This window comes from Camarhynchus parvulus, chromosome 12 (assembly GCF_901933205.1).
Source record: "Camarhynchus parvulus chromosome 12, STF_HiC, whole genome shotgun sequence".
Classification (NCBI taxonomy): domain Eukaryota; kingdom Metazoa; phylum Chordata; class Aves; order Passeriformes; family Thraupidae; genus Camarhynchus; species Camarhynchus parvulus.
In genome coordinates, this window is record NC_044582.1 from 10,304,448 (window position 1) to 10,315,649 (window position 11,202).

An 11,202-nucleotide genomic window follows, 5' to 3' on the forward strand; every position below is an offset into this window, starting at 1 on the left:
GTTTAATGGAGCTTTTTGTTAATTGCTACAGACACTGAAGGCTCAGTGGTTAAGATACAGAAAGCCCCTAGGCCTGTCACTGCTGTAAAACTTATCATATCAATTACTGGCAGATCCCAGCTGACTGATTTATGATTTTCTTTGGGCCAGGGTCAAAGACACCATCCTGACATACAGCATCAACATCTAAAAGTCTCTCTTCCAAACTTGAAATGGAAACCCACCTTGTGGCAGGTAAGGACACAATGCTCCAGCAATGTTTCCTTTTCAGCTCAGAGGAGAGGCCCAAAGTCAGGTTCTTCTGCCCTAAAACAGATGAAATGGGTAAAACAGCTACAGACAGAAAAATCCCTGTCTGAAATGCTGTTGTTGATCATCAGATATGGCCAAGTGACATAAACCATACAGAGGTCTCAGTTTTGTCACTGGCTTCCCAGAAGCCCTCTCCAGCTCCCTGCTCTTGGTCCAGCATTGTTGGACATCTGCCCACACTCCAGGTGTGACACAGCACATCCCATTCCCTTTGCACTGGGTCCAGATATTCAGCTTCACATCTTCTACATCCTCATCCGGGTTTTTTTCTGTTTGGTTTGGTTTTTTGGTTTGTTTTTTGTTTGGTTTTTTTTCCCCAGAAAGCACAAAAGAGGATGAAAAAAAGCCAATGAAAAATCCATTTAAGGTCCCAACAGATACTGAACTTTTCTCAATGAGGGACAAGGAAATTAAGAAGGCGCAGGAGGTATGTACACATGCTTTAGGCTAAAATGTATAACAAGCAATTACTAAGGCAGGCACCCACCCAACAGAATACCAAAATTTAGCACATAAGGGATCAAAGGCCTCTTCATGGGAAAGCTGGGGATGTTCAGCCTGGAGAAAAGAATGCTCCAGGGAGACCTGATTGTGATCTTTCAATACTTAAAAGGTTCTTATAACAAAAGAGCAACTTTTTACACAAGCAGATTGTGATAGAACAAGGGGAGAGGATTAAACTAAAAGAGGAAAGATTTAGATAAGATGTTAGGAAGGAATTCTTTACTGTAAGGGTGGTGACAACTGGCACAGGTTGCTCAAGGATTTTAGGGATGCCCCATCCCTGGAAGTGTTCCAGGCCAGGCTGGATGAAGTTTTAAGCAACCTGATCTAGTGGGGTGCCCCTATTCATGGCAGGGCATTGGAGCTAAATGATCCCAAAGATTCCAACCCAAACCTTCCTGGGATTCTGTGACCTCTGGCAGGTCTGATTGTTGCACAGCCTGGCATAGTGTGAAAGGAAGCAGGAGGTCTAAAGCAAGGCCTCCTCACCTCACACTGGGGACTGACACAGTCTGGTTTTAGCTTGGGTTGAAGGGCACTAGACAGTTTTAGGGAAGAGCTTAGGAAGCAGTGCACTAAGGATGTCTGCTGAGTGATGTCCTCACCATAATCCAGGCCCAGACTGCAGACAGCACTGAATTACACTTCAGTCCGTGTGAAAGCACTGAGTAGGAACACCTTTTACCCTCCAGAAGGTTCTGAACTGGGTTTGAATAGATCTTCTCAATCTGAACTTAATGGTTTAAATGTCCTTGTAGAAGTTGGACTGAGTTGTTTTAAGTGTGGGCTGTCCCCCTTTTAACCAGGGGACTCCAAGGATGAATCTCAGAAAATTTCCATTTGCTCACAGCAATAACCCAAGAAGGAAAAATGAGGACACTGAGTGGATACAAACTGGCACAGCTGGTGGATGGATGCAGAATACAAATCAACAGAATAATGACAACAAGTGCTAAGAAATTTAGTGTTTCAGTTGCCTCAAGAGAGAGTATTATTTGGATTAGTCAGATAAATAGGCAAATATGCATCAGCAGGGTATCACCACTGCAAGTTTCCAGGCTGTCAATAACTTACTCATGTCTTTAAAAACCACAGCAAACAAAGCACAGGATCAAACAGTCACATATCTGACTTCTCACAGGAACGTGAAAAGAGGAAGACTATGAAAGTCCATGAGAAAACTACTTACTCCACTAAAATGAAGGCAAAAAGTGGGTTGAGGAAAGCTTTGAAAAGGGAGGAAGAAGAGGAGAACAGAAAAGAGGCGACATGTGAAGAGAGACTGAAATATCTTCAGGAGATGCTTTCACGGAAGTTAGCCATGAAAAAAGGTGGAGAACACGCACTGTCTTTGCAGTGGGGCTGCTCAGCTGGGTAACAGCCTAGAGCAAAGGCCAAAGAGGGGATGGGCAGGGCAGCTGGCTCTGGCTGACTCTGGTGAGGGCATGCAGGCAGTTCTGTGCTGTGTTTTGCCAGCCTCTGCATGGCTGAGCCATCTCCAGCTCAGGTATTTACATTCAGAACCTGGGCCACCCCCTCACTGGGTTCCACCAGCCTTGCAGCAATGAGCTGTAGCCAGCTGAGGGGTTGCAGGACCTTGTGTGGTGGATACCTTTCTGCTAATCCAACCTTAATTTGGATTTTAATGGATACAGGCCTAGATTTTCTGCCTCTGACATGAGGAGTAGATTTGCCATTAGTGTCTAGAGGACAAGGACCAGATTGTCCACTCCATTCTCTCTGGTTCTACTCCATGAAAATCCACATGAAACTGATGCTAAACAAGGTTATAACTACAATACAATAATCAGTATTGCTGACTCCAGTGCCAGCCAGATCCATGCTCATGGCAGCCTACATATTCATTGTGTTTTGCCTTGGCCATATTTCCCCCTCTCTAGTCTAAGCAACTTTATATTCTAATTTCAGATTATAAATTCGACAGGGAGACCTTCCATGGCTACCTACAGGACAGAAAACAGATCTTTTTTCTTGAGGTACATGGCTTTCAGCGCATTACTTTCTGTTCATTTAATTACTCTTCCCTGTGTTGCTTTGTTTTGATGTTTATTCTCCCGAGATCAATGCCTGGAGATCTTTCCAAGGTGGCACACATCAGAGCTCATGAACTGACTGTCCAGGTCCTGCCTCACAGCCACTCAGAATCTGTAGCCCAGTAATTCCCAGCCAAGAAACAAAGGAATGTAGGTCATTCCCATCATTCAGTAGCCACCATGGATGCATCCCATTTGTGAGATGTGCAGTCACCCTGATCGTTGGCTCCTGCTGTCCTGTACATGGGGCTGAGACTCACTCTGAACTCAACATGAGGGAATGGAGTAACCATGCTCAAACATTCCCATTAGTCATCTCTGCTATTGAGCTGTAACACAACTGAATCAATCTTTGTCAGCCAGGAGTTAATGCAGTGCTAGGGACTTCTGAATTCTGTCTTTTGAGTCACTGCTTATTTGCTATGTTCCTTCTGAAATAACCCCTGGCCTCCATGTACCTGGCTTGCACTAAGTCTCACTCCTGAGTTTGAAATCCTTTCCCTCTCTGCCCACAACTATCAGGGAAATTTGGAAAGCTAAACCAATGTACCTTTAAGACCAACAACTGTGACTGTGTTGCCTTTGGGGCTCATTTCAGCATACCATTGCAGTAAAGAGAGGGGAGATTGAAAAGATGGAGAGCATAACAAAGGATGAGGAAAGAAAGCTGGAAAAGGCTGAGAGAAGGATGGAGAAGGACGCTGCCATGTTTGATGCCTTCCTGAAGGAGAACCACAATAACTCTGTGGAAGCACTGAGAAAGTAAGGAGCACTGAAGGAACCACCACTGTGCTGTTTCATTCTGGGCACAGGAATTTGCTGCTTGACCTCCCTGCAGGCTTTTGGCTGAACACTGAGTTTCCCAGAGCTACAGTTCTGGTGGCACTTTCTTCCCACACATTCAATAAAAGAGAGGAAGGAGAACAGCATCCAGGGAATACCCTCACTGCAAAAGCCCTTGCTCTGGTGGCAGCAAGGAACCTGCTGGTGGCTCCACCACTTCCATTCTTCTCACAACACCCTTTACTGGAGGGAGATGCCTCTGCCCAACCCCTCAGTGAGGCAAATTGAGCACTTTGGCCCTTTGCAGGTATCACAAGGGCACAGCTGCAACTGATGCTCAGCAGCAGCCAGATGAGGGAGGCCTGAACACTGGGATGCAATACTTTGCCGAGGACAAGAGAGTCTTCAGGCAGGAGCCAAGCATCTCCTGGGATACATCTACAACACAGATTTCTAGGGCTCATATCACATCTTTTTCACTGTTTCATAGGAATCTCAATTCACTGCTCACTACTAAATTGTTTAATGGTTTGTCTGTGCATCCTTTCCTAGAGCCAAAAGAGAAACCTCAGCAAAGACGAAGAAAATAACAGAGATCCAGGGACTCACAACTGAAATAAAGAAAATCCAAAGGTAAGATTGCTCATTACTCCTGCCTCACCTTTAACAGCCCCTACAGTGCCACAGCTTCACAGTCCTTGCAGGGGATAGATTTCTAAAAATGTTCCATTTTAAGAGTCAAAATGTTTTGGCTTTTGTTTTCCAGATGATGGCTTTGTTTCTAAAACAACTAATCTAGTTTTCTAATTACATTTTTTAAAAGTATAGATATTCCAACCCCAAAATTAAATGCCTAGCATCAGATTAAAATCCAAACAAAAGTAAACAATGCATTTTAATGGGAACCTAGGGAAAGACAAAAAAAATGTATGATTATCATTATGAGCTGAGCTGGAAAAAAATTCTCATTCCTTTTCAAGCAAAAATTCAAAAATTATCAAGCTCACTTCTATAGCAAGAGATATGACCAGAGAACTGAGAATCAGTTTCCACATGAGAAACCACAGAGAGCACAGAGGGCAGGTTCCCTTTTGCCTTTGCATATCCATGAAAAAAATGTGCCCTCTCTCCCCTTCTCTGGATGAAAATGAATATCAAGAGTGAGAAAGAACCTGCTCAAACAGAATCTTCCCTCTCTGCTAACAAACTTTGTCCACTTCTCTCAACCCAGTGAGATCTCCAGATTTGAGGACACCCTGCAGGAGTACAAGATGTACAGGGACATCCTCTACCAGCTATCTCCAAAGGAGTGGCAGGAGGAGCACAGAAAAAGGCACAAAAAAGAAAAGGATAAGGAAACAGAACCCAGGAATGAAGGAAGTGCTTCACAAACCTCCACCACAGAGCAGGGTGAGTGCCAGCAGAGAGCTGCTGCTCCTGCCTGGGACAGCCCCTGGCTCTAAGTGGGCACCTCCTCTTGTCTCCAGAGCAGGGTCCCAGTGCCCACAGTGTCACTTTCACGGACATTCCGAGTTCCCTGCTGTTCTCAGAGAGTTTGGATTTCAGGGCACGCGATGTCAGGCCACAGCTTAAACACTTCCTGAAGCCTCTTCTATCAAGAGACCTGTAAGTACCAGATGATGCAAAGAACAGACTTAAGGACTGAAAAGAGCACTCAGCTGACTGGGAACCAGCACAGGGGAATCCTACTGCTCACCCTGGCTGGGCATTCCAAGATCTGGGGCTCTTTGGAACAAACTCAGATAGCACAGAAAGCTGTCAGTGTGCGAGTCAGTACCTATGTGCCTGCTCCAAGTGAGCTCCATCCTCAGATCCTCTGCTGAGAGCCTGCCCCAAGTGGGGCTGTCACTAAGAGGATGCAAACAGAGGTTTTTAACCATTCATGGCACAGGTACAAGTGGAAGTGATGAGCAGACTGAGCTGCCAACAGCAGCAAAGAATCACTTCCCCCTCTTCCAGCTCTTGTGCAGAGGAAGAAGCATTAAACAAATGAGTGTTACACTCTCTCCCAGTGAGTTTAAAGGCATTTGGATCAACACCCTCAGCTCAGGTTCATGTGTCATTGCAGCCCCACTGGCCAGCACGGCCCAGGGCAGCACAAAAGGCAGCTTGCTCATGGACAGAAGGAGCTCCTGCGCTGTCTGTTTGTGTGGCCCCTGGACCCTACTGACCCCTCAATATCCCACAGCGGGGCAAAGGTGGGAACGTGCAGAGGAGTAAACAGGGACAGTGAACAATAACAATGTTCCTATGTCACTAATGAGATCCCCTCTGAGCTGTCATTTCTCTAAGGGCCTAACACACAAAATGCTTTTTCAGAAGTTCACTGGAGGATGCAGAGAGCGAAATCAGCTCGGACGAAGATGAGGTGAGAAGTCTTATGTTGAAAAATTTGCATTTTCTGTTTGTCCTGTGTCACTTATCAATGTTACTAATTTCCCTCACCTTCTAACCATTAGTTACAGTTTTGAGGGGTTACTGTATTTACAATTATAAATGTATGTTTATACATTCCTGAATGTTCACACTTTGGTGACACATATTGCAAATACCTTAGTTTAACTTTCCTCCTTCAGTTTCCAAAACCCTACCATCATCTCTAAGCTTGCCATCCTCCAGTGAGATAAGACATCACAAAATGAAAGATTTTTAAATTAGTGTAGTTACTGGCTTATGTCTGAAATTGAGGTTTTTCCACTCACAGATGTTTGCAATACTTTTTACCCCCCAAAATGCAATTTGTTTTGGGGATTGAGGCCCAGTAAAGCTACACACATAGCAGGAAGGATGTCTATGTGTGTTTGTACATGGACAAACATGGACCTCTCTAGATGGAAGGACATTTGAATAGTCAGGGCTGGTGCAGACCAACCTCCACACAGTTCAGTGGGACAGAATCTAGAGGAGGGAAAAGACTCCTCACACGTGTTTTCCTCTCTAGGAGCCTGAGCTCTACTTCACTGATCCTGAACAATTGCTTAACACTTTCATGGAGATGCTGGATGAGAACTTATCCTTTCTCCTGAACTCCCGGGATATTGCAGAGAGTTGGAACAAGGTCCAACAGACTTTCATCACCACACGTGAAAGCATGTAAGTGTGGCCCTGCAGGTGAAGGAAAGGGTCCCTGTGGTCCAGCTTCCAGACAGAAGTGACCCCTCTGCCACCACAGACACCTCACTGTCAGACACACATCAGGCTGCTCACACAGCAGGGTTTTTCTTGTGAGCTCCTAGGAAAGTGCCCCATACATGCTTAATTTAGGAGATAAGTCTTGATCTTGGGACTAATTCCTTAGTCCTCAAGGCACAGGCTAGGGAATGATGCATTGAGCATCCTGGAGTCAGTGTAATTCTCATGAAGGAAGACCAAAGAAAGAAATAAGGCAGTTCCTGGAGTGATCCAGAGCAGCACCAATGCTGACTCAGTGCAAAACCTTCCTAGAGGAAGACAGCAGGGAACCCAAGTGTCATTGTAATCTACAGTGTCAGTGGCAGGTAGATGTATATATTCCCATTTAAAATGTAGTTTATCTCCTTGTGGAAGTTTTAAAGGTAATCTGGATCCCCCTTTGACTTACCAAAAAACCTTGAATATTTAGCTATGCTACTTCTCCCTCCCCCACACCAGCACAGTAATTGCTTTTCCATTAAAAACCCCCAAAGTCCCCATGTTTTCAGGAAAGGCTGAAGTGTTACCTCCATCTGCTGGCAGCAGAGGGACCAGCCCAGGCTGTGGAGAGCAGAGCCGTGTGTTCCAGAGGTGCCTTTCCCAAACACCTCCTCTCTCTGCCCTCTAGGGAGAAGGAGCTGGCAGCGCTGAAAGAGCAGGTGAACACCCTCCGAGCCTCCGTGGCCAAGGAAGAGGAGAAAGTAGCCGAGCTGAAGCTCAAAGTTCAGCTCTTTTCCTGTGGAGAACACGAAGGTGATGACCAGGTACAGGCTGGGATCCAGGCAAGAGGGGTTCACACATGCACAAGTGGTTCCTCTTCCCCAGCCACATCCATCCTGGGAGCAGAGCACACAGGGGTGTGCACAGAGCACGCTGAGCACACTGAGGAGGGATCAGTGCTGTTTCCCAGCAATGGAAAGGCTGGTTTGGGGCACTGCTGAGGCAGCAAACTGGGGCAAACCTGTCTGCTCCCTGCAGCTGCTGCCGGGTGGGAGCAGGGCTCCCAGACCCAGCTGGGCAGCTGCCACCTCACCCAGGTCACAGCCAAGCCAAGAGGATGAGACCAACAGGAGAATGGCTCAGTTCAGCCATCTGTTCCTGCCATTGCCCTTGGCCAACCAGGAAACAAGCAATTGAGTCTTACTGAGGGGATTAAAGTGTTTCCCTCACAGATTTCCCTTGGTTTTGGAGGGATATTATGGTGCCACTTGGCAGAACCCAGCTGTGGCACTCAGCATATCTCCTGTCACCTCCAGGACAAAATGCTCACAAGCCTGAACAAGAAGGTGCAGGAAGTCTATTTCCAGTGCACTGGAGACAATGAGGCAAACCTGCCAACAGTAGAGATGTTAAAGGTCATAGAAAAACAGCTCAATGATTTACTGGACAGTGTGGAGAGAATCCCAGCAGCAAAGATAGAAAAGGCTGTGAAAGACATAAGAAAGGAACAGAGGGCAAGGTAAGACAAGCCCTTCTTCTGGAAAACATCTCTGTTTTAAGTGTTGACAGCTGAGAGAGCCAAATCAACCCCCAAAAAATTGTAGCAGCAATCTGAAATTCCATGTAAGCAATCCACCCACTTCTGTAAGGGTTCTACATTCACAGTACTTGCATCTCTTCATCAGTGAGCTGCAGCTCACAGCTACATTAGAAAAGACCAGCAAACTACAGTAGAAAAATCTAGAAGAATAAAAAAGAAAACACTAAACCCACAAACAAAACCAGATTCTATTATGAGAATCATAGTTTTAAGAAAACAATTTACAGTAACAAAATTTAAACTGAATAAATAGAAAATTAAACCTAAAGTTAACACAGTCTGCCTTGCCCTGATATTTTGTCAGACTTTAATATGTACATAAGGGCATTTGTCATCAACTTCAGCTTTGAAATGTTTCTTCTACAAAACTTTTAAGTTTAATTTGTATTACTAGGTTAAATAGTAGCAATTAACAGAGTCAGTGTAAGTCCCAAGATGAGACATGTTCCTGTAGGCCCAGTTACACAAAATTTCACCTCACAAATAACAAAGATAACTGAACTGATGACTGCATCTGGCCATCCTCAAGTAGATCAGACAGATTAACATGAGGATTTAAAGCCAGACAGTGACATTTTGGTTCTGCTTATTTGCTTTCTCTGCATCATTATTCAGCTGTGTAGTAGAAAAAGTATGGTGCTTCTTCCTGATGCTCTGTGAATAGGTTTGTACTCTTCAATTGCAAAATAAGTATGAAAAACATTTATTCAATGCTGGGGATGGAGGAGAATAATTAAGGAAAGATACCACACACCCTACCCCCAAATAAAAATAAAAATGTTTTAAAAACCAAAAAAAACCCCCAAACAAACGAACAAAAACCACCCCAAATAAAAACCAAAAAACAACCAAATCAAAAACAACACCAACAAAACCAAAACACAACAAACCCTACTAAGAGCATTAAACATTTTCCTCAAGATCACATGGTTAAGACTGCAGTTTCTCTGCACCAGTGTTCCATAGCTTGAGCCCATTCCTGTTCCAGCACTTCATTTTCATCCCATCACTCCAGAAAGAGCAGGACCAACTGCAGGCAGTGCTTCCCACTTACCTTTCACAGCAACCAGCTCCAGCAGCAAGTGTGCCCCAACCCCTGTACTCCACTGGTTAGATGGAAAATGTGATGTAAAATGTTAAATGTTGATGCTGTGTGTCAAAAGCACAGCTGGTGTAGCTGCAAGCTGCATTTAACCCATCCTTTATTCCCTCTCTTCAAAAGGCTCAGAGAGGAAAAGCAGAAACAAGCGAGGCAGCAGCAGGATGAAGGATTGAAAAGGGACATGGAAAGATCACAGGTACCTGAAGAAAAAAAGGTAAGTGCAAGGGTCTGTGGAAACACCTCACCTCAACAGCTCACTTTGGAGAAGCTGGGGGTACCTGAATATCAAGTGGTTAAGGGAAAAGTATTCTTAAGGGGCCTCCATAGCTGTGTGGGGATGGCACCTACAGCCAGGTGTAGCCCAATTTACAGGAGTGATGCAACTTAGGCCACTGCTGGGAAGTCAGTTACAGTGCACATTATTCCAGCTCAGTGTCCTTCCATCCCTTCTCTCAACCACATGACCCCCTCCACTACTTGCCAGTTCTCAGTAAGCTCATTTCAACTCATTACCTTGGTTGTATTAAACCAAGCATGAAAATTGGCAAATGAGGAGCTGGGCAGCAGCAGGACACTCCTGATAACAGCAGCAAGGCCCTGGATCAGCTCAGCCACATCAAACCACACCTTTTCTGACATGTTCCACATCCTCCCCAACTCAGCTCTGGCCCCTTGAGAGGCTCATGCAGAGCTCCAGGTCAGCACAGCCACGAGGAGACCCCAGTTCTGTCACAGTGTCAGCACAGGTGACTTGAAAGCAGAGCCATGAGTCCCTACCCCTTTAGCCAAGAGAAAATAGAGAAAATTTCTTTGGATTTCCAACCTTCCATCCTCTTCCTGGCACAGGACTAATGAGGCTTTAGTCAGAAAGCAGTTGTAGGTACAGCAGTGAGTTGTAGAAGCTGAAGCAGGAGCACACACACAGCCTTCAGGTGCTTCAATTCACTTTCCAATACAGAAAGTTCACTCAGCAGAGACCCTGCAGCCTGCCTGGGGCACAGGGCAAGGGCCACAGCCCCTCCCAGGCTGGCAGCACAGAGCAGCTTTAGCTCCCTGCTCAGACACCAAGCACTGATGCAGTGCCTCTTCCTCCTCTGCAGAACTACAAGAAAATGGCCTTGCCTTCCAACCCATCTGCCAGGAAGGAGAACAGCCAAGGAAATAGATAAGAAGGAAGAACAATTTTATTATTTCTCCTAATGGCTCAGCCTTAACCACAACTTACAGGGCTGATGGTGTTCTAGAAGTCCTTTCTAGATCTACAATCTGTCAGTCTTTGCTCAGCTGAACTTAACTGTCCCATGAAATTTCCTTCTTCTCCTACCCTAAGATTCCAGGGAAAGTTTGCAACCCCTTTTCCCCTCCTTTGGTATTTTGCCTAAGAAAATAAAAATTCTGTCACTTTGCTTCTCAAGTTCGTGCTAAGCACCAGTTTCTCATTCAGTTTTTGATGCCAATAGCACTGTCCATAGAAATCTGAGCAGTGAGACCTAGGACAGTCTTAGGTGACAATCTTTGTTAAGGCACAGCCAAGGCAGGTACCTCTCAGACATTTATGATAATCACAGGTCTTCTGAAGGACTATAAAAACAGAGGGCTATGCTCCAATCCAAAGCCATTATATAGACTCTACCCCATTATGGTGGAGAAGGCACAACTGAAGGAAAACCACAAGCTCTCTGCAGAAATCAAGCTGCCAGTAATTAGCTTGGTGT

General features: G+C 45.3%; 1 protein-coding gene across 1 annotated transcript; it reads left to right on the forward strand.

The window, feature by feature from the left end:
• Positions 1-212: 212 nt before the first annotated feature.
• Positions 213-9,875, forward strand: CFAP100 (cilia and flagella associated protein 100). Its single transcript, XM_030956923.1, has 13 exons — positions 213-234; positions 633-739; positions 1,958-2,147; positions 2,746-2,813; positions 3,469-3,632; positions 4,206-4,286; positions 4,885-5,080; positions 5,143-5,279; positions 5,994-6,042; positions 6,616-6,767; positions 7,474-7,609; positions 8,102-8,304; positions 9,608-9,875. Exons 1-13 carry the CDS (start codon positions 213-215, stop codon positions 9,873-9,875), a joined length of 1,773 nt encoding a protein of 590 aa, XP_030812783.1.
• The last annotated feature ends 1,327 nt before the right edge of the window (positions 9,876-11,202 follow it).